General features: G+C 44.0%; 6 protein-coding genes across 6 annotated transcripts; 2 read left to right on the top strand and 4 right to left on the bottom strand.

Annotated features, from left to right (window-relative positions):
• Positions 1 to 8106: 8106 nt before the first annotated feature.
• Positions 8107 to 9924, top strand: K441DRAFT_644427 (MFS general substrate transporter). Its single transcript, XM_067646753.1, has 3 exons — positions 8107 to 8383; positions 8432 to 9515; positions 9576 to 9924. The coding sequence occupies exons 1-3, from the start codon at positions 8303 to 8305 to the stop codon at positions 9764 to 9766; spliced, it is 1356 nt and encodes a 451-aa protein (XP_067499126.1). The 5' UTR covers positions 8107 to 8302; the 3' UTR covers positions 9767 to 9924.
• An 18-nt stretch (positions 9925 to 9942) lies between these two features.
• On the bottom strand, positions 9943 to 10662 carry K441DRAFT_667242 (uncharacterized protein). The gene is made up of 4 exons (XM_067649794.1): positions 10581 to 10662; positions 10323 to 10525; positions 10121 to 10170; positions 9943 to 10059 (listed from the first exon to the last, which is right to left on the bottom strand). Exons 1-4 carry the CDS (start codon positions 10617 to 10619, stop codon positions 10028 to 10030), a joined length of 324 nt encoding a protein of 107 aa, XP_067499125.1. The 5' UTR covers positions 10620 to 10662; the 3' UTR covers positions 9943 to 10027.
• A 118-nt stretch (positions 10663 to 10780) lies between these two features.
• Positions 10781 to 11989, top strand: K441DRAFT_689853 (ribonuclease III; the record flags this gene model as incomplete). Its single annotated transcript, XM_067652339.1, has 1 exon — positions 10781 to 11989. One exon carries the CDS (start codon positions 10781 to 10783, stop codon positions 11987 to 11989), a length of 1209 nt encoding a protein of 402 aa, XP_067499124.1.
• A 927-nt stretch (positions 11990 to 12916) lies between these two features.
• K441DRAFT_680886 (phosphoglycerate mutase-like protein) lies at positions 12917 to 14478 on the bottom strand (the record flags this gene model as incomplete). Its single annotated transcript, XM_067651413.1, has 3 exons — positions 12917 to 13752; positions 13860 to 14172; positions 14248 to 14478. The coding sequence occupies 3 exons, from the start codon at positions 14476 to 14478 to the stop codon at positions 12917 to 12919; spliced, it is 1380 nt and encodes a 459-aa protein (XP_067499123.1).
• Positions 14479 to 15348: 870 nt separating this feature from the next.
• On the bottom strand, positions 15349 to 17213 carry K441DRAFT_271545 (PIG-P-domain-containing protein). Its single transcript, XM_067640879.1, has 3 exons — positions 15924 to 17213; positions 15509 to 15840; positions 15349 to 15375 (listed from the first exon to the last, which is right to left on the bottom strand). The coding sequence occupies exons 1-2, from the start codon at positions 17099 to 17101 to the stop codon at positions 15804 to 15806; spliced, it is 1215 nt and encodes a 404-aa protein (XP_067499122.1). The 5' UTR covers positions 17102 to 17213; the 3' UTR covers positions 15349 to 15375; positions 15509 to 15803.
• A 1093-nt stretch (positions 17214 to 18306) lies between these two features.
• Positions 18307 to 19241, bottom strand: K441DRAFT_680884 (uncharacterized protein; the record flags this gene model as incomplete). The annotated part of the gene is made up of 2 exons (XM_067651412.1): positions 18307 to 18754; positions 18811 to 19241. The coding sequence occupies 2 exons, from the start codon at positions 19239 to 19241 to the stop codon at positions 18307 to 18309; spliced, it is 879 nt and encodes a 292-aa protein (XP_067499121.1).
• Positions 19242 to 26428: the final 7187 nt, after the last annotated feature.

The following is a 26428-nucleotide window of genomic DNA, read 5'->3' as shown; positions in this document are numbered from 1 at the left end:
TGCTATAAATATAGAAGGTTTGGATATAGGGCTAGAGACTATACGCGACCTAATATGTGCGAAATATATAGGCGGGAAGGCTATCTCTGGTGTGAGATGGTAAATCTATACTGCGTAAACTGCTAGGGTCCTTACTAAGCCTTATACCGTAAATACCTAGTATATAGGAAAGAGATGGATAGGATTCTTGCACGATAGCGCTATAAATAAAGAACTTTAGATCCTTTAGGCGAATATAAAGAAGTATAGGGAAGCGTAGTATGCGCTATATAATGATAAAGCGCTAGTAAACTTCCACTTTATTTTAGGCTAGGAGCTTTACTGCTTTCTCTTAGATAGGGAAGTAGTGCTAGCTAGCTTAAACCCCTAGTAGATAAGGTTTGTCCTAATAGGTAGGCAGCAGTGGTATTCCCTAGTTAGGTTATATATCTAGGTATCTAGAGAGCTGGCAGCTATATAGCTATAGGTAGATTTAGCAGATATTATAGCGGTAGTGGCGTATATTGGCTAAAGGAGACTTATAATTATGTTGGTATATATCCCAGATAGATATTTAAGAAGAACTAAGGAAGAGAACCTAGAGGAGCTCTCTAGTAGGCTAGAGATAATTAATGGTCTAATCTAAGGTAAACTATTATGCGACCTATATACTAAGGTGGTAATTATAGGCGACTTTAATCGGCATAATCTGCTATAGGGAGGAAGTTATATTAGTACTATATTAACGTAAGAAGAAAGCGCGCTAATTATTAACTTTATAGTGGACTAGTTACTCTAGAGCCTATTTCTAGTAGGAGTACCTATATTTAAAAGCAACGTAGGGCGAATATTAATAATTAACCTTATACTTATAACTTTAGGCCTAGTAAGTGAACTAGTAAAGTGCGCTACTTAGGAGCATAAGTATGGGTTAGACTATAAAGCTATTTATACTAGCTTCTAGGTTAATATAGATATATAGGAGAGCTAGGAGAGGCTACTTATTAAAAATATAAACTAGAATAAGATTTAAGAAGATATAGAGTAATAGAAAGAGATGGAATTCCCTATAAAAGATGTAGATAAAATAGTTAACTGCCTTAATAGGTGGGTTAATAAAGCCCTTAAAGTATACTACTAGTGGGCTAAGCTATTACTATATATAAAAAGATAGTGGAACAAAGACCTTATAATGCTGAGGAAGTTATATATATACTAGAGGAATAGAAATAGTGCGATATAGAGGTAAGGAAGGGATAACCCTAAACTACGTAATATCGCAGTAAGAGTAAAGAAGCTCTTTTATAAAACTATTTAGCGATATAGGAAGCTCTATTAGGACGAATTCCTTAGTAATAGTAATAATATATAAAAAGCGTTAAAATACCTTAATCCGTAGGCTATATCCGCGTTTGCTAAAATACCACTAATTAAGAAGGCTAGAGGATAGGGAGAGGTTATTATAGAGAACTATAATATTATAAGAGAACTACTCTAGGCATTTTTTCTGGTCCTATTACTATGCGAATAAAAAAAGGAAGCTATAACTAGCTATAACTAATTACTATAGGAGTCTATCGCTAAATATAAGGTTAAGGCAGCTGTGTTTAGGGCTAGCCTAAATAAGGCTCTAGGAAGGGACGGCCTACTAGCTAGGGTATAGTAAGAGCTATAGCCCGTACTAAGTAGTAAAATTACTACTCTCTTTACTAAATTACTTAAAATAGGGAAAGTACTATAGGAATAAAAGGTAGTAAAGATTATGCCGCTATAAAAGCCGAAGCGGGGGGACTATATAGTAGCAAACAACTATAGGCTAATCTCCCTCCTTTTAATGCTGGGGAAAGCACTTAAATTACTAGTAGTGGAGAGGATAGTATACCTAGTGGAGGAATATAGCCTACTACCTAAGATATACTTTAGAGCTAGGAAGTAAAGGTTAATAATATATACGCTATTATATCTCTATAAGGACGTATTTAGAGTATAGAGAGAAAAAAAGACGCTGTCTTTAGTATTATTTAATATTAAGGGTGTATATAATAATGTAGCTATAAAACTGGAAATTAGGAGATTATGGCAGCGATAAATACCTTAGACGATTATATAATAGGTATAGGACTTTTATATAAACTATTAAGCCTATATTTTAGTTAACGGATATATATTAGAGGTGCAGGCGCTCCTATAAGCGGGTCTCTTATAGGGATTAGCACTAGCCCTAATACTTTTTTTATTCTTTAACGCGGATCTTATATAAAACGCACCTAGAAATGGCAGCTCTATGGCCTTTATTAACAACTACTTAGCATAGGTTATAGGCCCTATGGCGGAGGAAAATATATAGATTATCTAGGGCGAGATTATACCAATACTTAAGAAATAGGAGAGAACTAGTAGAGCTTAATTTAAAGCGAAGAAAACATTATTTATTTACCTTACTAAATATAAAGAAGCGGGTAGGGATGCCACCACGCCGCTTTAATTTAAAGGAAAAGGAATCCCCCTAATATAGGAAGTTAAAATCCTTAGGGTAATTCTTAATAAGAAGCTAAGGTTTAAGGTATACCTAATAGATAAGGCAGGTAAAGCTACTAAGGTAGCGCTAGCGTTACGTAGATTAAAGGGACTGTAGCCTAAGAGCGTTAAACAACTAGCTAAGAGCTCGGTTTTACTAGTAGTAGACTACGCGTTATTAATATAGTACCCGCTTGCGACATAAAAGCTAATATAGCTCCTTTAGTAGGCGCAGAGAATTACGGCATAAGCTATTATTAGGGGGTTTTATACTATTACTCTACTAATAGCAGAGGTAGAAGCTAGCTTGCTCCCCCTTAAACAAAGGCTATATAACTAGGCTATCGCGTTCTAGGTATTAATCTATAAACTAGGCAAATTATACCTATATTGGATGATTTAAAGACAGAGGCTCTATAAATAGTATAGGTCGCCACTTTAAAGAATAGTAGAGATATACGAGGATATCTAGGTAAATAGGGTGCTAGAGGTTAAACCGTATATATACCCACTATAAGTGGCTAAACCTAATATAGTAATATGCAAGGACGAAGAATATACTTAAGCTATTATTAAAGATTATAAGCTAGGATAGGTTAATATATACATTAATACATTAGTGCGTAATAGTAGGGTAGGAATCGGCGTATATGCTATACTATCTAAAGCAACGCTCTCGAAAACAGTAGTAAGCTCTAATTAGGCCGACGCCTACCTTATAGAGCTTCTAGTAATTAGCGAGGCAGCTAACTGGCCGTAGGACCCTATATATACGGCTATTAACTAAGCAGGTTTTCTAATACCTACCTTTAGTATAAGAATATTCATCGGCAAAATATGGTACCCTTTCAATGGCCTCAATGGCTGGTGGTTGACGCAATTGGCGCGCAGTTGAGGTCATTTGGCAACTCGACCGACTAGCCTATGTCGTGTTTTTTTGACACGCAGCCTGCGCGCAGCCTGCGCGCAACCTGCGCACAACCTGCCAGCAATCTGCGCATTTGGCAACCATAATTATATTTACCTCTTTTATACTAATAGCATATTTTAAATAAATAAAAGCTATTTTAAAGCTATTTATAAGGCTAGCAAAATAAATAATATTATTTTAGATAATTTAATATAATATAGCGATGGTTCTCTTCTACCTATCTACCTATTGACTTACCTACCTGCCTATCTACCTACCTGCCTGCATCGCCTACCTATCTGCATTGCCTACCTGTCTACATTGCCTACCTGTCTGCATTGCCTACCTGTTTATATCTGCCTACCTGTCTATATCTGCCTACCCGTCAGCATCTGCCTACCTGTCTGCATCTGCTTACCTATCTGCATCTACTTACCTGTCTATATCTGCCTACCTGTCTACATCTGCCTACCCGTCAGCATCTCCCTGTTTATGCCTACCTGTCTGTGCTACCTTAATTCGATCAATCGATCGAATCGTTTATAGTGTTCGCTGGCTAGTCGTTATCGTCTGGCTCTGGCGACAGTCGTCTGGTTCTAGCGACGGTCGTCTAGCTCTGGCGACAGTTGTCTGGTTCTGGCGACGGTCGTCTGGTTCTGGTAACGGTCGTCTGGCTCTGGTAACGGTCGTCTGGTTCTGGCGACGGTCGTCTAGCTCTGGCGACGGTCGTCTGTTTTAGCGACAGTCGTCTAACTCTGGAGACGGTCGTCTGGTTCTGGCGACGGTCATCTGGCTCTAGCGACGGTCGTTTGGCTCTGGCGACGGTCGTCTGTTCTAGTAACGGTCGTCTAGTTCTGGCGACGGGTCGCGGTTCTAGCGACAGTTGTCTGGCTCTGGCGATAGTCGTCTGGTTCTGGCGACGTCGTCTGGCTCTGGCGACGGTCGTCTGGCTCTGGCGACGATCGTCTGGTTCTAGTAACGTCGTCTTGGTTCTGGCGACGGTGTTTAGTTCTAGCGATAGTCATCTAGTTCTAGCAACGGTCCTCTGCTGGCTGCCGTTCTAGTGCCTCCCTAGGAGGGAGGATGTAAGGAAGGAAGGAAGGGTAAAAATAAGGCGGCTACATAGGCAGAGACACGTGTAGACGCTATCGGGAATATAAGCGGGGACCCGATGCAGAGCTTTGTGTAGAGCCTCCGTACGCAGAGCTTCGCGCAGAGCCTTGTGCAGAGCCTCTGTACGTAGAGCTTCGTATAGAGCTTCGTATAGAGCTTCGTGTAGAGCTTCGTGTAGAGCCTCCGTATGCAGAGCTTCGCGCAGAGCCTCGTGCAGGGCTTCGTGTAGAGCCTCCGTACGCAGAGCTTCGCGCAGAGCCTCGTGCAGAGCTTCGTGCAGAGCTTCGTGCAGAGCTCCGTACGCAGAGCCTCGCGCAGAGCCTCGTGCAGAGCCTCTGTACGTAGAGCTTCGTGCAGAGCTTCGTGCAGAGCCTCCGTACGCAGAGCTTCGTGCAGAGCTTTGTGCAGAGCTTCGTGCAGAGCTTCGTGCAGAGCTTCGTGCAGAGCTTCGTGCAGAGCTTCGTGCAGAGCTTCGTGCAGAGCTTCGTGCAGAGCTTCGTGCAGAGCTTCGTGCAGAGCTTCGTGCAGAGCTTCGTGCAGAGCCTCCGTACGCAGAGCTTCGCGCAGAGCCTCGTGCAGAGCCTCTGTATGTAGAGCTTTGTGTAGAGCTTCGTGTAGAGCTTCGTGTAGAGCTTCGTGTAGAGCTTCGTGTAGAGCTTGTGTAGAGCCTTATGCAGAGCCTCTAAGTAATAAAACTGTGTAAAAATTCATTTGCGTAATTAGCATATAACTTTACCTTAATTGCATGTCAAGGAATATACAGTTAGCTTTTAAAGTTGTTAAATAGGTTAACTGCGTGTCAAGAAATATACAGTTAGCTATTAAGTAGGTCAACTGCGTGTCAAGGAATATATAGTTAGCTTTTAAAGTTGTTAAATAGGTCAACTGCGTGTTATTTNACTTTTNGATNTGTCAAATTGGTCAATTGCGTGTCAAGTTGGTCAATTGCGTGTCGAGTTGGTCAAATTGCATGTCAATTACGCGAAACGCGAAAACCAAAGTCTACTTGAATCTCATCCTGCGAATATTTTCCCGATGTTCTCTAACTTATAATTAGCGTTGCTATTAGTATAGAGCTAGAGGGCTAGAGCCTACTAAAAAATAGTTATAGAGATCTTAAAGAAGCTATAGCTAAACAATGTTACGCTATACTGGATTCTAGGCCACTTAGGATTTATAAGAAATGAGAAAGCTAATAAGCTTACTAAAGTAGCGACAAGACTAGAGAGCGAGGAGCTACTATAGAGAGACGGCCTCCTATAGTACCTTGTAACGTAAGCCCTAGAAAAAGCTAAAATAACAATAAAACCGCTTCTATTAGGAAGATCTAATACGGGTAAGTTTATAAGGAAGATTAACGTAGCACTTTACCTAGGAAAGGCTATAGAATTATACTAGCAGCTAATTAGCTCTAAAGCTGCTATCCTTGCATAGCTATAGACCGGTAAGTTATTTCTAAAAGAATATCTTTATAAAATTAATGTATTAGAGATGGCGTTATATGACTATAGGCTTATAGAATTAATACAGCACTTCCTCTTTTTTTGTAGGAGGTGGATATAGTAAAGGTTTAGACTAAGTAAGCAGCATAGAAATTAATTTAGGGATCTATTATATGTATTAGGAGGCTACTTACGTAGATAAAAAGGAGGTAGGAATATTAACGGCTTAATTAAGCGCTAGAAGCCAGATATTAGTATAGTTAAAGCTATAATTAAATTTATAAAGGAGACCGGACGTTTATACCTAAGTGTATAAGATATAAAAAGTATAGAAGCCGACGTTAATAAGCGAAGACTCTTAAGAATCCCTTATCTTATTATCTAACTAAATATACCACAAGCCTCCTTTACATATGCCTCTACTGGTGCGTTACTAATTAAGAAGCGTATAACGCCGGAACAGCCCTACGGACATAAGGCGTTAAAAACTACTTACTTAGGCTCGCCTCTAAACTCCAACCTTTTTTTTTCTTTATTTCCTTAGTTGAATATAGTGTTAGGTAATGGATATATAGTTCTTATAGTTGGCTTCTGAACTAGAGCATGCATGTTGATGGTAGGAAGTATTTAGTTAGCGCTCTGTAACGGCCCATACCCTAGATGGTGCATGGCCATAATAGATTATACATACATACATATATATATACGTGACCTCAAGCTACAATAGAGAAGTACCCTCGCGTACTGTGGCGAATCACGTGCCTGAACTAAGGGTAAAACTCTGCTGCGGCCGCATTCAAGGGGAAGCTGGTTTCCCTAGGCGTTGTACGGTGTGGGGCCTCTTCTAGTTAAATATACCAGATAAGCAGAATATATCATCGTTGGAGGTACGGCCAGTGCCGTTGTCAACCCTCCACATTGAAGGCGGGCGTGCAGAACTCACGATAAAGTTCTTGAATGGGGCAGGGATTTGAGCCGTTGATTGGCCGATGTTTCTTTCCTGCACACAGGGTATTTCTTTCGCTCCAAAAGAGGGTAGACTGCCGGCGGTAAGAAACCGAGCGACCTGTAAAAAACGCGCGGACTAGTTGCGATTTATAGCGGTATTACGTAACTGTAGCTTGCCGAATGTACCAACCTTCATGGCGGATTTGCCTCCTACACCACGTATGATATTGATGATAGCCTAGAAATGTGATTTGAAATATCGCATGCTCCGAAGAACGCATTTTTTAGTTTGAATTAGCGTGGCGGCATTGTGCCAAAGAAATTTCGTTGCGGCGTCAGGGCACATCCCGCGCGAATCAAGCGACAAAACAACTATACTTGTGTAATCTTTAGGTGAGAATTGTCTTAAGTGTTAATCACTCGCTGCATAGCATATTGCTTATAGCACTATAATAATTATAACAGGTGTGCAGGGTCTAAGTTATTCAAAAGCCAAGGTACCTCTAACTTGTTCCGGAACACAGGGTTTTCCGTTACACAGGGGGGAAGGTTACTGCATGTTGTATTTTTACTAAGCTCGCGACGCTGTGCGAAACGGAGATCTTAACAATCTACTAAAGACTCTATTACCCAAATCTACCCGTACTAGACGTCCTCTAAAGGTCGCCAACGGGTCGCAAGCTTAATCAAGAAGGCAAAGGAACATGCAAAGGAACATCTACGATATCTGGCAGGAAGATGAGGTAATGGGGGCATATATTTTGAAGCAATTGAGTATGCAGACGTTTATCGCGAAGGCCCGGCTTTATATTTCGCATGGAGATAATAATAACTTCACCGGGTAGATCAGGCTCTATAACTACATTTATTTGATGGGTTTGGTTGCATGCGATCGCACAGCTTCATCTTGATTTTGGTGATGGGGCACGTGATTGATTGTAATCCGAGCGACACCGTGATTCATCTTCGTTTTCGTTCATTATTAGCTGACGCAAAATCTGGCGGCCTTGTTCGTGGTGTTCAATCTTGTAGATTCTCAGTCTATGGGCGCGGAGGAAGTAGTATTCACCGCGCAAGTGCTGTTTAAGCCATTTCTCCTCCACTGGGGAGAGCGGAGATGGCATAGTAGTTGAGCCCCTCGAGCCCGGGCCCCTAGTTTTGTGGCAGGAAGCGGGAAGGCCAAAAGGATCACATCTACAAGTGGTCATGTTACAAGTTATTTTCGTGAGCGCCTATTGCTTTCTTGCCTTGAAAGCTTCCCGCCGCCTCTCTAAAACCTTTCCAATGGAGTTGCGCTGACAGAAGCTTACTCTACTGGGGGCTGTGTTGCTGAAAGCTGTCCACAGTCTAAAAACTTCTGCCCATCTCCATTTCAAACGCCATAACCGACGCGATGGTTTCCCCAATACCGGTCGCTGATGCTGTGCGAAAGAATGTTCTGCGAGTCTTATTCATATCACTTCTCCTTGACCTAGTATGGCTTCTTTCGGGATAGTAAAGCCCTTCGTTCTAACATAATTAGATATCCTTCACATTCATCCTGCCCCTCTTCCCGAAGCTCCTGGAATTCTACCGCGATCATGAAACATCAAGCGCCAGCTCGGATACCGTCTTAAGTCGAATTCTTCACGGTTTAAATGCTTATAAGAATTCCTTTGCTCGCCCCATCAATGACCGCTATGACATTGTCCTGCTCGGGGGAGCGCTGGGGTCCCTCTTCTCGTTTCTCCAAGCAATTGCTTCTCCGGTCATTGGAACACTCTCAGACAGGTATGGCCGCAGGACAGCATTACTATGGTCTATGGCAGGCAACATTCTCTCAGTAGCTCTATGGGTTGCTGCGACCGACTTCCGCACCTTCTTGGCCAGCAGGGTGGTAGGGGGGCTGAGCGAGGGTAATGTGCAGCTTGCTCTTGCGATTGCCACAGATATCAGTGACGATACTCAACGTGGGGCAACAATGGCTCTTGTGGGCGTGTGTTTCAGCATCGCATTTACATTCGGACCGGCTTTGGGCGCTGCGCTATCAAATGTTACGACTGTGGCTGCCAATCCGTTCGCCACGGCCGCAGGATTTTCGCTGTTTTTAATCGTTACAGAGACGATCTACCTCTATATGTACCTCCCTGAGACTTTGCTCGTCGCCTCAACGAATCCTGCCGCTAGTGGCTCACCGACTAAAAACAAGCCGGCTGACTCTCGCGTTCGTACCAACTCCCACACGCTCCTCAATTTCACGCATTTCGCGTTCATCCTCTTCTTCTCCGGCATGGAATTCTCTCTCCCATTCATGACATATGATCTGTTCTCTTATGGAAGTGCTCAGTCTGGGAAGCTACTTGGATTCATTGGCCTTGTCGCTTCCATTCTACAAGGTACTATGACAAGACGGATGCATCCCCTCAGAGTGGTCCAAACAGGAGTTCTCAGCTGCACTTTAGGGTTCTTTTTGCTGGCAAGAATCGAGACACAGGGGGGATTGTATGCGGCTGCGGCGTTGCTTGCGGTCACATCGGCTACTGTAGTCACAGGGCTGAATAGCTTGAGCAGTTTTGAAGCTGGCGCGGGTGAGAGGGGGAATAAGTTAGGAAATCATAGAAGCTTCGGTATGTCTACTACTTCTTTTTGTGTTATGTATTGAGGCTTGACTGATAATGATGATGCAGGCCAGATTGGAAGGTCCCTTGGACCCCTAATCTTTTGCTCTTTGTATTGGTGGGCCGGAAGAGAGGTTGCTTATGCGGTCGGCGGTGCGGGTATGGTTGCGGTGTGCGGCCTTGTATTCGGAGGATTAAAGATACCGCCGGGTACACAAACCACTCGCACATCGAAACTTGGGCAAGGGCTGAAAAAGTAGGCATGGGCCGGAAAAGTAAATGTACAAGATTAGGATGTCCATGTAAGCATATACGCAATAAAAGGGAAAGTAATAGAACATGCATAAAAGGGATAGCTCTCAGACGTTCGATTTGTGTTTGAACGTGGAATATCTATTTACCAAAAAAAAAAACCCGCCTACCATGCCATCTTCTACCCGCCATGCTAATTCCAAAGTAATTGAAACCCCATACGCCGTCAATGACATATACAACATTATATGCTACAGATAGCCATGCTATCAGGACTTCCTTTTACCAAACTTCTTCGATTCTAAGTAGAGCAAAAGTTAAAATCACGGTATCATTCCTCATTATGCCAGAATGCGACTTACCTGCAGCTGTCCTCTTTTTCTTGGGTGGGCCTTTTCCTCTTGATTTAGCACTGCAGCATTTGGGTTAGCATGACTTATCCCTACAATCTTTTATCAAAACCACCCCTCAATCTCATCTCTCAAATTCTTGTCGGGGATAGGAAAAATGCTCTATCATCCCGCAAATCCCTAGCCAAAGAGCCGGAGTGTATGGGATACGAACATCTGCAAATGCTCCAACCAGTCATCCTCCGCATCATCTGGAACATCGTATTCCGGATATAGTTTCCGTAGATCCTGAACTGTTCCAACTCTCGGTGGATAATACGCTGCGACAGAGGGGCCTCGTAGGCGTTGGTGAAGGACCTTATTTCCCAATCGGAGCCGCTCAGGGTTGAAGGTCGTGTTAAAGACGCGGCATTGGACCTTGATGCATCGTTAGAATAGCACATAATAATGGTAGACGGTCGGGGCCAATTACCTTCAAAAGGTCTAACACCCTAGACCGTGCGACTGACATTGTGATAGGGAGATAGCTAGAGGAAATAGCGTTATGAGGATCGAGATTCATGAAGAAGTTCGGCTCGAGCCGCTAGCGCCGGCTAATTTTCGACAGTCCCGCCATTTGTTGCTGGAACATCACGCTATTGTAGCTCCTTCATACCTTTGAAAACAGCACCGATGAGAGAAAAGAGAGGCAGCCAGAGCTCTGGCGCAACTGGACGGCCTTCCTCAAAAAGGCAAAAGCATAATGAATATAATGGAAGCAGGAGCGCTGCTTCTCATGACGGTCATGCTCATGATCCACAATACAGCAAAGAAGGGAAAGTACAACGAAAGGATAACTCTTCAGAACACCGTTCTTTAAAGCCGGTAGCTACGCATGCTTATACTAGAGACCCCCAATCTTTACTTAAACAGCTTCTGGAACAAATAGTCGACAGCGACGCAGTCTCCACACCAGCCGACGGCGATGTTCTCCACCACGCGAAACAGCTGCACAGATTGCTCTCCCACCATCGCCCAACCGCCGTCTCACTCGTTCTTTCCGACCTTGCCGTCAAGGCTCTCGAAAAAGTTCCTTACGTGACCATCCCTCCCTACAGCGCGTCTCAACCCATCAACCCGACCACCACTCTCCCCGCTCTTCCTCCCATCACCGAATCCTACCTCGAAGAAGCCGTATTCCGCCACCAGTCCAAAGCCCACCCAAACAGCGATGGCCAAGAGCCGCTGACGTACGAGCGGCTCGAATTCCTAGGCGACGCTTACATCGAGATCATATCCACACGGCTGATCTACTCCCGCTTCCCGCACCTGACAGCAGGACAACAAGCCCAGCTGCGCGAGTCGCTCGTCAAGAACGAGACGCTCGCGTTACATTCCCAAGCGTACGGGTTCGGCGACCGCATTGTCCACGGAGGATCCGAGGACAAGAGCAAGATATGGACCAAGATCCTCGCCGACGTCTTCGAAGCCTACGTCGCGGCGATTATCCTCTCCGATCCCGCCGCGGGATTCCAGAAGGCGGAAATGTGGCTGACGGAGCTCTGGGCGCCCAAACTGCTGTCTGGAGCTCGGAAGCCGATCGTGCATGCGGACGCGAAGCAGGAGATTGCGAGGCTGGTCGTGGCGAAAGGCGTCAAGGTCGAATACCGCATGGAGCGAAATATGGAGATCGAGCGGGGGACCGGAAAGCAGAAGTTCTGGATAGGGTGTTATTTGACAGGCTGGGGTCACCAGGATAAGTGGCTAGGGAGCGGGGAAGGCCAGAATAAGGTGCAAGCCGGAGCGCTGGCGGCGGCGGATGCACTGGTTAGAAGTAAAGACGTACTGGAGGATGCACATAGGAAGAAGCTGGAGGCCTATCCGAAGCCAAAAGAAGAATAAGAGATGGTAGGTGAGTGAATTTGATGTTGTGGGGAAAATCTTGCAGAACGGACGGCTTTCTCTCGTCCATGTTGAGGTTTTAGATATGTGGGATCATTTGGACGACCTTAAACGAGAGAATGCTGTGGGTATTTCTTGACCAGTCGGAAAATCTGAATGAATAAAGGTTTGATATCTAAGCCACGACATAGCTTCAAACACCAAAATAGGTCCACGAGGTAGCAAGAATTTCACGCATCAAAATCTTTTATAACAGACTATATTGTTATCATTTCAGCATTAAGACTACTCGACTCGGCGAAAGAATCAATCATTATTTCCGCTATCTACTCTATCTTGCCAGCGATTGCCCCTTACCCATCAATCAAATCTCGTAGCATTCACCATGGTATTAGTGCTATAATGCTTATTTCATGCCACTACTTGTTCGAAAGAATACCGCCTACTCCGCACGAGTCTTGAATCCTTCAAAGTCAGCTTCAGTTGGATGGCGTTGCGCTTCGTGTATCCAATCATAAACTTCTGTATCAGGGAACCTCAATCCAAAGCCAGCCCCGAAAACCACGCACCTCGACTCGTCAGTCCGCTAGATCTATAATTTAGGAGATAACTCAAGGGCCAATCTACCCTTGCCATAAGAACGTGCTTCGATGTCTTTGAGTCCAAAATCAGGACCATTATGGCTCCTGGGTGTGTTTCGCAGCGAGTAAGTTTTGTGCAAGGATTTTGAAGTGTTACATGTGAAAATAGCTCCAGTTCATTAAGACTATAAGATACATAGACTCGTACAGTATCGTAACGACATATCCACCCGCCGTGTCATAATGCTCAAATTAACTTTCGCTCTTCATCTGCGCTTCACCAGCCACAATATCCATTCCGGTGCTTTATGCCACTCCCCCTAAATCGCCACTCCGCACCATTCATCTATCCACCTGATGCTTTCCCAGCCGCGATTGCCTCCGAGCCAGGGCTTCCCGGGCTTGCCAACCTCTTCTTGCTGACCAACCTAAGTCCACTGAGCAGCATGGCTATTGCCGCCGCTCCCAGAATAACAGCCAGCGTCACCATCGCACCGATGACTCCGCCAACCGCAGCCGAAATGCCATGATGTCCACTTCCGCTTTGAGAAGCGGGAGTCGGGGTAGGCGAAGCGGGCGCGTACGCCGCACACGTGCCGGTCGTATTCCCGCACTTGGTGCACCAGTCCTGCGTCGAGGCGATGGCGAACTTACCAAGACCGTTTGCGAAATCAGCCCACGAGATCGCAGTGTCGTTGCCTCCGAAAAGCGGGTACGCGACTGGCTCGCTGGAGTTCGAGGCCGTGCCATTGTGGAAGAGGAAGCGGACTTGCAGGTCGCTGACGGCGGGGAAGCCGCCCGAGGGGACCGCGGCGTCGGTGAAGAGCTCGAACACCATGGAGCTAGCGTAGCCGGGGATGCCCATGAAGTCGGGGTTTGCGGCGGGTAGGTCTGCGAGGCCGAAGAAGGAGAAGAAGGTTGCGTATGCGCCGAATTGGATACCGAGTTTGTTTGCGCTGGAGCTTTTTGAGCCCGAGGTGATTGTGCTGTTTAGGTATTGGAGGATCTCGCCGGCGAGCTGCATGTACAAGGCGGCGCGCATGTTGTCTGACGCATTGTATGCAAGGCCCCATTCGTGGACATCGGCGAGGGTGCGAGTTTGGAAGAGGGTGGGATTGGTAAGGATGTTGGAGGACGGGATGCTGGAGTTATGGATCTCCGCAACATTAATAAGATCGTATACTATAAGGGATTAGTATAAGAACGTAAAACATGGTGAGAAGATATGCTACGTGAGAGAAGAACTAATTGGGGTAATTCAGGTCAACTGCAGTTTATAGGCAACTTACCAACATAAGCGTTTTTGAACGTCACATCGCTTGCTGCAAACGTGCCATTGACCACAGGTACCAATTGCTCGTAGAATCCCTTAGCCGAAGCCAACAAATTCTGATACTCGCTGCTCGTAAAAAACCGATTGGAGCTCAACTTGGCGTTCTCGCAGCCTGAAGCATCCTGTAACCAGCCATTGTCCTCACTTCCTGTTCCCGTCGATACTGTGTTTACTGGAATTATTTGGAATCCATTCATGGGTGCCTGCACGGCGCTGCCATTGGCAAGGATCTGAACGCCCTCGTTTTCACCAACAGGTGGGTAAAGACCCTGCAGGAAGCCAGCAGCGGAACTCTGAATCACGTTGTCGACGGGTGCAGTGACAGAGAGCTAAGACAGCTTGACAAGGTCGGTGTTCAAGCCATAGATCTTGGATGAGCTGGTGAGATATCGGGAGCGGTAGTATTGGCCGGACGAATAGACTTGGGAATAGCCCAGGGAGGTTAAGTTGGTTGGAGGAAGCGATTTGGGAGTTCGATCACCATGGCGATGGAAGATGTATGCTCCAAGAAGGGTTTCGGCGGCGTCCGTCGAGGTGAGAAGAGCCAGCGCGGGGAGTAGAGTGGTGAAATGCATGACGAATTGCCAGCACCTACCAATTGATAATTGAGCACGACTTAATGATAGCTGGAAATGTCAGGCTCCCAGAGCTTAATTGAATGAAGCGGAAATGCGCTCTGGGGATTAAGTGGATAGAAGATAGGGCAATGCAGGGCTAGGATGATGGACGAGTTCAAGCGGTTTATCTATTGAAAAGGGAAGCATAGACTCCGTGAAAGGCAGGTGGGGAACTTAACCATAGGATACGAGGTAGGAGCCCTCAGAGTGGAGGAAAGAGAAGCTTTCGGAGGGCGCCGTTATCACATCCAATCACAATAGTGCTGGCAGGCTTCGACATGCCGAGGTCCGTCAGCTGTTTTACTTATTCACTCAATGTCCTTGCGCTAGCAGTCATAGCGGCGTGTTAGTAGTCGAGTTACTAACAATTTGTGCGCGCAACTCCACGGAAGATTGCTGGGTCGGGACGATAGCAGTCTGGCGGGGTGAAAGCTTGGCGTTTCGACAAAAATTCCCCTAAAGCCACTAGATCCTGCACTTGCGGGACGCATTCCTTGCGCCTGCATACCTAAAAATCGGCAACACCTCACATGCTTGCTCTAGTCTTTGTCTAAGTAGCGCTGAAGCACTTCAAACGCGATATGGAAACACATCCGGAGCTTGAGAGATGTTTGGCTTTAGGGCTCGTTTACTAATTTTTTTTCACCTGTTCGCGTTCACCTTTTCGATGCCGCCAGGTGGATTGTGAGCGCCACTAGCAAGCGCTTGTGCGAGAACGGTTCGTTTGCCAGAGTAGAGCCTCACGTGATGCGTACAATCCTTCGAAAAACCATTACAATCAAGATCATAGGCCGTCCAGAGGGTGCAGGTGAAATTCCACCCGTTCGATGGCCTAGGTAGGCAAAATTGCGCAATCTATATTACTTTTAGCTATGTAATCGCGGCAAACGTGAAGGCGTCGAACAGGCCAGGTGGAACATTAATTTCAGCTGCTAGGACGGCCCAACAGGTAGAAATCGAACAGGTGGGGTAAACAAGCAGCTCTTACCTGTTGGATATTTGATCGACCTAGAAATATTGACCTGCTCATTCCAGGTGGGTGAAATAAAGTTAGTAAATGAGCCCCTAGCCACCTGACGTTTTCAACCCTGGCTTTGTATTTTTTATATATTTTTTTTTGCAAAAGTTGCGTCTGCTGGTATTGAAACAATGCTTTTGCGTGACCTTGTTTCAATAATGGAGCCAGGTAATAACCGTCCAAGCGTACAATGGTTTGTTTTGCCGTATTCATCTTTGGTTAATGCTGCACGGTCGTTGGTTTCCCTGCTGCAAACCACAGTAGGTCAGGGATGATCGTAATAGTCTGGTGCTATTGTAGCACTGCTTTTCCCTGCAATCAGCGAAGATGGCCGATAACAGATTGATCGATTATATATAGACTTGTGGTCTATATTCACCCATACCTTTTCTCAAACCCATCGTCCAAGTAGCCGTCTTCCTCCCATTCTTCTCTCTCCCTACCAGCCCCATACAGAATCTCACAGACTCCACCAATAGGCACATCCATGACTGCATCTGTACCTTCATTCCACAGCTTTCTCCACTCGACCTCCTCTGTGGCTCCAAATTGATATATGGAAAGGGAATTGCTCCGACTGGCTGCTACACTTCCCCTCACGCTCTTCGTCCCCTGCCCATGTTCCCTCTCCCTGTCTTTATCCCTCGCCGCGTTGCGATTCCTCACGATTTTACCCGTGCGCCGATCCACAATGGCGACCATGGCGCACTCGTCTACTAAATTCTCGCAGCTGCTGAGCGGCAGCGTCAGGTATTTCGTATTGTAGCTCGCCAGTGCTACATAGATATACAATACGGTGACCACTAGCCATGCTGGCACCGCAAGAGCCCACCACCTGTTCGGATAATAGTGTATGCCCAACTGGTGCAGGAACGGCGACGGCAGGTATGCCCATAGTATGTACATGAGGAATGCGGCGCTGGACGCGAGGTAGAGTGCGAACCCGTAGTACTCATATGTCGGCACTTTGGGCGAAGCTCGAGGTACCGTGGGCGCATGCCATGCAGATTTGGTTATGCTAGCAAGGTTTGCCGTAGTTGAAGTAGGCGTGTTCGTCCCGTTTGTGCCTATCCCGTTTGGCAACTCGACGTCGGACGAGTCTGGGGTTGTGGGCCGGGAGGTTTGTGTGCTGAAAGAAGGGCGTAGAAGTGAGGTCAGAGAAGGTGAGGGCGGAAGAGGTGTGGGAGGACGATTATAAAATGGTGGGAAGAGAGTACTCGTCGTATGGGCGGGGAGGTGTGTCTGGGAGCGTGATGCATATAGTGGACGCGCTGAGGGTGGATTTGTCTCGGAATCCGAAGAGTCGGAGCCTGAGGATGGGTTAAGTGTAAAGAGGTCTTGGTTATCATCTGGGAGATTGTCTTCAACCGAGGCTGGCTCAGAGGGCGAGGTAGTCGTAGTCGGGGAGAGCGGATTCTTGGGCGTGGTGGCATCGGCAGTCTGAATTTCACCTCGAGATGGGACTGTAGAAGATATTTCGAGTGATCGGAGTGTAGGGAGATTGGGTGTAGACTTGGATTGAAATCCTGTAGGGACTGAACCTCCTCTACTCTGAGGAGCCATTCTATGGTTCAATTGTTACTTGGAGCTCGTTGAAGACGTGTTCGATGATGCTCCAGCAAGCCTGAAACCGCTCCGAATACATTCATCCAAGCTTTAAGGAGCAGCAGTTCCCTCTTTCAAGGGTCCACAGAGACGACACCACGCTTTTCATTTAGTTACATGTACAATTAAGTTCTTGTCGACCTGAATCGAAGTTCCTTACTACCATCGTAATACTGTCTGACGACCTAGATCGTCTATACGAACTATGTCTCAGTTGTCTCGTATCTTGAGCTCGTATGTCTCATCGAACGTCTCATTACCTGTTTCTCTTAACTATGACCTACTAAATGACGACGTCGTCGTCATTGTATTTGGACCTACCTGATGTATATAAGAGAGCTTCTAGAGCCCTCTTTAATAAACAGAGTTCTCATTCCTAATCGTCCGTTCAACAGTTCTGTTATGCAATGAAACCTTACTTCCTGACCACAGTTCACAAAATTCATATGTGGAACTATCTCATACCTCCTATATCTCCTTTGACTAGTCCATTAGGTCGGTCAGAGCACAGAATATCACTCAACTCGATCAAGCTTCCTCAATGTGCTTTTTAGTACCATCTTTCCAACCCGGACCAGACATCGACTGGCGCTTAGCACGCGACCTTTCTCTAGTCTGATTGATGGATTGCGCAAATTTTGACCTCTAACGAATGTCCGAACCCTTCTTGTAAAACACGTAATAGGTGCGGTAACAACCACGGCTATGCAGGCTAGAATAGTAGACGCATTCAAGCGGGCGCCCAGGAATATTAGTGTGCACTGCGTTTCTCGTTAATTTACTATATTACCGATAAAATTGTAAGTATTTATCCCTTCGTATGCCTATCCCTTCGCCTAGTAAAATTCGTCCTACGGTTATCGATAAGAGCAAAGCCAATAGAATCAGATGCCCAATTATCATTTGCCAATGCACGGATAGGACGCTACCAAAGGGAAGGGATATATTTGCTGTTGTATGAATAAGGCCTCCAGATTTTAAATTTTATAAATTCATATTTACAAAACTCCCCATACCAACAACTCCGTTCATTATATCGAAAGCGACGCGGTATTCATATCTGAAAGAGCCAAATGGCAATCATTCCAATGGAACCACACTAACTGCGACGGACCGTAAGAGGGTAGAGCGTCTGCGAGTACACTGTCAAAAAGAATGCTTTACTAAGAAGTGCAAGCAGTAAGCTGCTTAGCACTCAGGATTCCGGTATTATTGCTCGCCGCACCAATGGAATTCTTGAGATAGCAAGGCCCCGGAGTTCCGGGCGCATACGAAACATCCACGCAGCCAGTTGCAGTGTCGCAAGCAGATATGCAGCTCTTCAAGCTGCTAGTCCAGATGGTGTCGAGGAGGCCTCCAAAGTGGTCGACGTAACACTGGATCTGGTACGTGGAGCCGCAAGAAGTTTGATAAGTTGTGCCGTCGAGATCTGGGCATATCGAGGAGCGCTTTGCACCCCAGACATGAGTGTTCGTGAAGGCAGGCTGTAGAGAATTCTTCATGTAACAGGGACCTTGGTTTGGAGAGCTGGGAATGTAGGACACATCGATGCAGCCGTTGTTGCTTTCGCAAGCGGCAAGACATGAGCTGAAGTCACTGGTCCAGACGGGGCTATAGAAATTCATTAGCTTCAGAGCTCCGATACTAATGGTGCTACAGTAATTTACCTGTTCGGCATATCACCTCCAATCCTATCCTTGCCGCACTCAACAGTGTATGAAGTATCCTCCGAGATGGCAATGGATGTACCATCGATTGATGCACAGGTGTTATCAATGCGTACCGCACCCCAGATACCAGAGTTGGCGCTGGCGGACTGGACAGATGATTTCATGTAGCATACCCCAGGGGTTCCAGGAACCCAAGAAACATCGACGCAACCAGAGGTAGAGTCGCATGCCGCGATGCAATCATCAAGGGTAGATACCCACACAGGAGAGCTGGGCATATCACCACCAACATGGTCAACGCCGCACTCGACTTTGTAGGATACCCCGCTGCTAGCGGTGAAGTATGAACCATCCGAGCCTGGGCAAGAGAGGGATGCCCTGACAGTAGCGGCGACCGCAAAGCCTATCAAGAGGGTGGTGGTGTACATGTCAAATATAAATGTGTAGATGACGAGAATTGGGAGTGAGTTGCTAAAGTATATATCAGTTGATTAATGACAGTAGTCAGAAAGGACGGAATGAATGTATAACTTGAGGAATGAGTGATCTTCAACGCTTTGAGAGCAGGGAACAGAACTGGTATTTGTACATCTATAATTTTATAGGAAGGCCACTGTTCCTATTGCATCCATAAAGTTCAATAGTCTGAAGTTGCCGCCGTTTGCTTCCTTCTTTTTCTGTGGCTCTTCGGTCAAGCCGTCGACCTTGTTGAACTTGGCCTGAGCTATTCAGGTAAGGGGTCGCTAACCAACTGGATGGATCTAGAGCCTTCTAGGACATCGAGAGTCTAGAGTATGCGCAACAAGTCAGCTGTCAGAGAGAAAGCCTTTTCACATCAAACTCTTTCTAGGGGCCCGGAATGGGCGCAAATCTGTGCGAGTGACTGTGATTATCTCGCCTGTGGGATAGCCCCAGGGCATCCAGCCTTATGTCGAACAATTGGGACCTAAGAGGATTACAGGAAACGGTGCGCTAAGGAGAGACAAGAAGGCATGGGAGCGGAGGTTCGAGAATGCCTTGTGACCACTGTTTTTGGGAATTCTTGGTGACGATCCAAGAAATTCCGAGTATTGTTAGCATGTTAGCATGTAATGTTTACTCCTTTTCGACCCGCGTCTCCAGCACGCGGTTTCTTTTTACCCAATGGGGTCTCCCGAACAACACAGGTGGAAGAGAGCGTAAAAATGTGGCGACGTACAAAGTATTGTGGCTGGCGCTCTAGCCCTCGTAGCGTCGTTTAATCCAATTTCTCCGCTTGAAGTGGAACCTGGCAGGGCTCCACAAAGAAGCACCACAGCTCCCCTGGAACGGGAGTGTCATGCAGGTACCCTCGTCCCGTCACCCGGATATCCCCACTAGTTAACTCTAAACGAAGGCTTCTTCAGCTCTCGCGTGGCCGCCAGGACCGTCAACACCCAAATTAGCCCAGATACCGCTCCTCTCTTCCACAAATCTACGGCTAGCGCACGGCCCAAGGAAGGCCACGGCTGATTGGAAAAGGAAGACCAAAAGCCATGGTGTTTGTTCGAGGGAAGCGTTTTGTTGCCTCCTTATCAACTGCGCGACCCCTGCATATGATCGATCGATACGAAGGCATCGAACCATGTGGCCTGGGGGAGTTCAATCTAGATTGTGGAGAGCCCCGTGGAAGCCCGAGAGTCTCGAAGCCAAGTCACTCACTGAGAAAAATAACACCGACCAGCCCAGCGTCGGCACTGTGTACAAACCCATCGGATGGCTTGGATTTGTCGATGATCTTGTGCTCTCAGGTTGTTCTAGATGCCTTAACTAGTGGCATTCCAGTTCCCAGGCACGCAAATGACCATAAATAGATCAATGTTGTTAGGATTGAGCTCTTCTGCTCCTGTTGCTAGACGAAGCGAAAGCGAATTGGAAAGGCTGCATCTCGTAAGATCTTCGCCTTCAAGTTTCACTGCAAGCCGATTCAAGAAAACCTTGACGGGGGCCGTGGGAGGGCTAAAGCCTGGACCTTTGTGACTGGAGATCAGATTCTGCAGCGCGATCCTTCCGCGTCATGCAGGTACGAGCTATATTCTATTTTCAAAGAATCGCATGTTGCCGGTATCGAGATATGTGAATACCCATCTGGATCCCTATTATTTTGCGTACCCTAGCCAGCCGCTTGTTTACCACTGCTTTTCAAGGGATCTTTCGGGCTAAGGTTTAAATTCATATGCGATCTATGAAAATAACAATTTTTAAAAAATATCACAAAATCTTAAGTCAATGTCATTACAGTAAAAACTCTTTATAACGATACGGTTTTTTTCGCCGTCCGTATCGTTATACCAAAGGTATCGTTGTATTCAGACTTTGTACATAAAATATACCAAACGTCAAAATTATATAATGATATTGCATATCTATAAGCCCGAAGTTAAAATTGAGCGATTAGCTCCACCAAAAAACGATTTAATCGTCGTCTGCTTAGTGTTTTAGAGTCATCGTCCTTAGATTTAACGCTCATGCCTTAATAGAGTTGTAATAACCTCTTTCTTACTATCCTTCTGTTGCTCCTTATATAGACGAAGCTTTTATAAGGCCTCTATTGCCTTATTAAGTTTAATTTAAGGTTATTAGGAGTCCTCCTTATCTATTTCTACATCGCGATCTAGCCTAGCGTAGAGCTCCGCTACGTGCTTAATAAGATCTTTAATAGAGTCTACTATATTTTCGCCCGAAAGATAAATAAAATTCTAAATATTTATAGGCTTATGGATCCTTCTAGTAGCACGTAGTTATTTAGCCATTTCTTATACCTTATTAATAATTGGATCTATATAATTATAAGGGCGAGGCGGCGGGCCTTTTCTTAAGCTAAAGAGAGTAGATTTAATAAAGCAACTATTAATTACTTTTAGTGTAACTTCCTTCTAAGCTATAATTGCTTATCGGATAGCCTAAAGAATATATATCTACTTAATTGGATCTTAATTTTAGAAGGAGTGCTCCACTATAAATCTAAGCTAATATTATCGGTAGTACAACTTAAAGTTTGTAATAATTCCTTAATTAAGTGGCTGGTATACAGAGGTATAATTAGAAGGAAGAAACTTAACCCATATATTCTTAAGAGTATTATTTTTAGTAAGTATTTAAACAGCTACTTTATACGCGCTAAAATTATTAAGTAAAAGAAGGACTCTCCTACTATATATCCTTTTGTTAAACTAGGTAAGCTATTTAGTTATAATTACTGTTGTTATCTAGGCCTTCTTATTGCTCTTCTATATAATATTAAGCGAAGCGATATTAATATAAGCTCTTATAAAATATTATGGCTAAGCTAAGGATCTAATTATCTAGAGAGGAAGCTTATCTAAGCCATTTGCGTTAGAGTAATTAGCTAGAGATACTCTTACCTTTTACTTTTTTATTCTTAAGAGAGCTTTAGTAGCTAGTATAGTATCTAGTATAGCCTTCTAAAAGAGCCTAGTCTTATCTATATTATAAATATCCTTTAATAGAAAAGACACGACGATTATATAAAGCTCTATTATGCGATCTTTAGTACCTTCTATATTAACTAACGCAGCCTTACTATATTACTTCCTTTTATAAATTTTGTTACGAGATTTAAAACCCTCTAGCTACCTAATTAACCACCTTAGCTTAGGTAATTAAGCTAATAAAGGTATCCATTGCCATAATTAAGATGCGGTAGTATATATAAGATCGCCTATAATAGGAATACGTAAGATCTATAGGCGTTAGTGCTACTTAAAGAGAGCTTCCTTAAGGAGAGGATATTCGCTAGCTCGCTGTCGCTCTCACCCGCTGTACCCGCGTAGTAATTTGGCTAAATTAAGGTGGTTAAATTTATTGTTTAGTATTTCTAATATTAAGAATTAATTAATCTTTTAACGGAGGAAGTTGCTTACCTATAAAGCAATATATTTTTATAATAAGTGAGGGTGTTTTATATAGTAGGCGCGTATTTTCTAATACTTAAAGTTAGAGAACCTATAACGACGTTGCCTTTAAGGGTTTTAAGATTTAGGCATAATAAATAAGATAGAATTAAGTATGGAGAGTAGGATCTAAGTATTATTTTAATAGATTTTAATCGTTGTATAATGAAGATTAATGGCTAAACTTATGGTAAGGAGAGGTCAAATCTGACGAATTAAAAACTCCTTATAACGATTTTGGTGGGGCCACCCCTATGATATCGTTAAATGTCAGAATATTGTAATATTACACCAAAAAAGGCTTGGTTAAGGGGTGTAGATCGTAATATAGAGTATATCGTTATAACCCCGTTATCGTTATAAGGAGTTTTTACTGTACTGCAAAGCTGTAGTAGGGAATATTTGCCGCGAATCTTGATAAGCAAATAATGGAAGCATTAGACACTGCCAGATGTGAACGACATTATGTATATTTACTCTTTGGCACTAAAACAAGCACCGTTTTTCTTAGTAAACACCGAAAATTCTTAGACTTTTAAACCGTCTGGCAATATCTCGCCACAGATCATCGGTACAAATTATCGGACGATATTTAAGCTTGGAATTGTAACTTAGGTCCACTCTATGTGACATTTAGTTTAGAGGCTTATTAGGCTCGGCCAACCCAGACCTTAATGCGCTATCATGAATTCAAACACCCAGAAGATGCTCATCTAAACACCTTCGTCCCAAACTTGGCTTCACTAGTGAGCTACGAAAATTAAGCACGCCAATCACTCCTGAGAAACTTCATCAATCGAACACCCCCAAGCACCCACAACTTTCATTCGGCAAATGATAGATGTTCGCCTCCACACATTCAAGCAGCCAATATGCTCACATCAGCTGATGCCCCACAAAATGTGGGCTCTCGCCAGTCGCAGCCCTGCCATCCTTAACAGCATCCAAAAAGCCGACAAGATTGGCATCTAACTCGGTCAGAGTACATTGTTTTGTGCTGTGTGCGACAGACATTTCGCGCTCAACTTCCACCATGCTGTCAAGGCGCTGGATCAGGTCTTCCAAGACCATTTCGGACTCTGCGTACAGGCAGTGTTCTGCAGCGGCCGTTCTAAGGCGGGCAACATCTTCAGGTTAGCGTGTGCAGCCACGCGAGTTAGTATTAGGACGTTCGGACACGTGGGCATTAAGGAGGTGGCTTAAATCTGGATTAGTACGTATGTATATATATATATATATTCTATTATGGCCATGCACTATCTAGGGTATAGGCCATTACAGAGCGCTAACTAAATACTTCCTGCTATTAATATGCTTGCTCTAGTTTAGAAGCCAACTATAAGAACTATATATCTATTACCTAACACCCTACTTAACTAAGGAAAAAATAAAGGAAAGTAATGTATTACTATTAGAAGAAAGTTGGAGTTTAGAGGCGAGCGTAAGTAAGTAGTTTTTAACGCCTTGTGTCCGCAGGGCTATTCCAGCATTATACGCTTCTTAATTAGCAACGTACCAGTAAAGGCATGTATAGAGGAGGCTCGCGGTATATTTGGTTAGATAATTAAAGGGGGAATTCTTAAGAGTCTTTACTTATTAACGTCGGCTTTTATACTCTCTATATCTTATACGCTTAAGTATAAACGTTTAGTCTCCTTTGTAAATTTAATTATAGCTTTAACTACGCTAATGTCTAGCTTCCAGCGCTTAATTGGGCCGTTAATATTCCTACCTCCTTTTTATCTATATAAGTAGCCCCCTAATATATATAATAGATCCCTAAATTAATCCCTATACTACTTTCTTAGTTTAAACCTCTATTATATCCACCTCCTATAAGAAAAGAGGAAGTGCTATATTAATTTTATAAGCCTATAGTTGCATAACGCCGTCTCTAATATATTAATTTTATAGAGATATTCCTTTAGAAATAACTTGCCGGTCTATAGCTGCGCAAAAATAGCAGCTTTAGAGCTAATTAGCTACTAGTATAATCCTATAGCCTTTCTAAGATAAAATGCTATATTAATCTTCCTTATAAACTTGCCCGTATTAGATCTTCCTAATAAAAGCGGTTCTATTATTATCTTAGCTCTTTTTAAGGCTTGCGTTATAAGGTACTATAGGAGGCCGTCTCTCTATAGTAGCTCCTCGCCCTCTAGTCTTGTTGCTACTTTAGTAAGCTTATTAGCCTTCTTATTTCCTATAAATCCTAAGTGGCCTAGAATCTAGTATAGCGTAATATTATTTAGCTAAAGCTTTTTTAAGATCTCTATAACTATTTCCTAGTAGGCTCTAGCCCTCTAGCTCTATACTAATAGTAATGCTGATTATAAGTCGGAGAATATTCTTATACTAGAAGTAGGTATTAGAAAACCTACTTAGTTAACAGCTGTGCATATAGGGTTTTATGGCCAGTTAGCTACCTTACTAATTGCTAGAAGCTCTATTAGGTAGGCGTTAGCCTACTTAGAGCCCGCCACTATTTTTAAAAGCGTTGCTTTAAATGGCGTAGTATATACGCTAACTCCTACCCTACTATTATATACTAATATATTAACGTATATATTAACCTGCCCTAGCTTATAGTCTTTAATAATAGCTTAAGTATGCTTTTCGTCCTTATATATTACTATATTAGGCTTAGCCACCTATAGCGGGTATATATATGGTTTAACCTCTAGTACCCCATTTACCTAAACATCCTTATATATTTCTACTGTCCTTTAGAGCGGCAACCGGTGCTATCTATAGAGCCTTTGTCTTTAAATCATTTAATAAGGATATAATTTGCCTAGTTTATAGATTAATACCTAGAACGTAATAGCCTGGTTATATAGCCTTTACTTAAAAGGGAGCAAGCCTACTTCTACCTCCGCTATTAGTAGAGCAACGATATAAAACCCCCTAATAATAGCTTATGCTGTAATCCTCTACACCTGCTAGAGGAGCTGCTTTAACTCTTATATCGCAAGCAGGTACTATATTAGTAACGCGTAGTCTATTATTAGTAGGACTAAACTCTTAGCTAGCTGCTTAACGCTCTTAGACTACAGTCCCTTTAATCTACGCAATACTAGCGCTACCTTAGTAGCCTTGCCTACCTTATCCGCTAGGTGTGCCTTAAACTATAGCTCCTTATTAAGAATTACCTTAAGAATTTTAACTTCCTATATTGGGGGGATTCCTTTTCCTTTAAATTAGAGCGGCGTAGTAGTATTCCTACCTACTTCTTTATATCTAGTAAGGTGGATAAATAACGTTTTCTTTGCTTTAAATTAGGCTCTACTAGTTCTCTCCCATTTCTTAAGCATTGGTATAATCTCGTCCTAAATAATCTGCGTGTTTTCCTCCGCTATAGGGCCTATAACCTATACTAAGTAGTTGTTAATAAAGGCCATAGAGCTACTATTTCTGGGTGCGCTTTATATAAGATCTGCGTTAAAGAATAGAAAGAGTATTAAGGCTAATACTAATCCCTACGGAAGACCCGCCTATAAAAGCGCCTGCACCTCTAATATATATCTATTAACTAGGATATAGGCTTAATAGTTTATATAAAAGTCTTATACCTATTATATAATCGTCTAAGGTATTTATTACTGCTATAATCTCCTGATTTCCGGCTCTATAGCCATATTATTATACGCACCCTTAACATTAAATAATACTAGAGATAGCGT

The sequence above is a fragment of the Cenococcum geophilum genome (genome assembly GCF_001692895.1).
Source record: "Cenococcum geophilum 1.58 unplaced genomic scaffold K441scaffold_54, whole genome shotgun sequence".
Lineage (NCBI taxonomy): Eukaryota > Fungi > Ascomycota > Dothideomycetes > Gloniales > Gloniaceae > Cenococcum > Cenococcum geophilum.
The sequence above is the reverse complement of the archived record's forward strand: the minus strand, read 5'-3'. Positions and strand labels throughout refer to the sequence as shown.

Excerpts from the sequence above, each read along its gene's own strand:
- K441DRAFT_644427 (XM_067646753.1), top strand. The coding sequence starts at position 8,303 with ATGGTTTCCCCAATACCGGTCGCTGATGCTGTGCGAAAGAATGTTCTG. Across the intron at positions 8,384-8,431 it reads TATCACTTCTCCTTGACCTA|ATATCCTTCACATTCATCCT; the intron begins GTATGGCTTCTT and ends TAACATAATTAG. Across the intron at positions 9,516-9,575 it reads AGGAAATCATAGAAGCTTCG|GCCAGATTGGAAGGTCCCTT; the intron begins GTATGTCTACTA and ends ATGATGATGCAG.
- K441DRAFT_667242 (XM_067649794.1), bottom strand. The coding sequence starts at position 10,619 with ATGTCAGTCGCACGGTCTAGGGTGTTAGACCTTTTGAAG. Across the intron at positions 10,526-10,580 it reads GGGTGTTAGACCTTTTGAAG|GTCCAATGCCGCGTCTTTAA; the intron begins GTAATTGGCCCC and ends CGATGCATCAAG. Across the intron at positions 10,060-10,120 it reads GAAAAAGAGGACAGCTGCAG|AATCGAAGAAGTTTGGTAAA; the intron begins GTAAGTCGCATT and ends TGCTCTACTTAG.
- K441DRAFT_271545 (XM_067640879.1), bottom strand. The coding sequence starts at position 17,101 with ATGGCTCCTCAGAGTAGAGGAGGTTCAGTCCCTACAGGATTTCAATCC. Across the intron at positions 15,841-15,923 it reads GACGATGGGTTTGAGAAAAG|TGCTACAATAGCACCAGACT; the intron begins GTATGGGTGAAT and ends AGGGAAAAGCAG.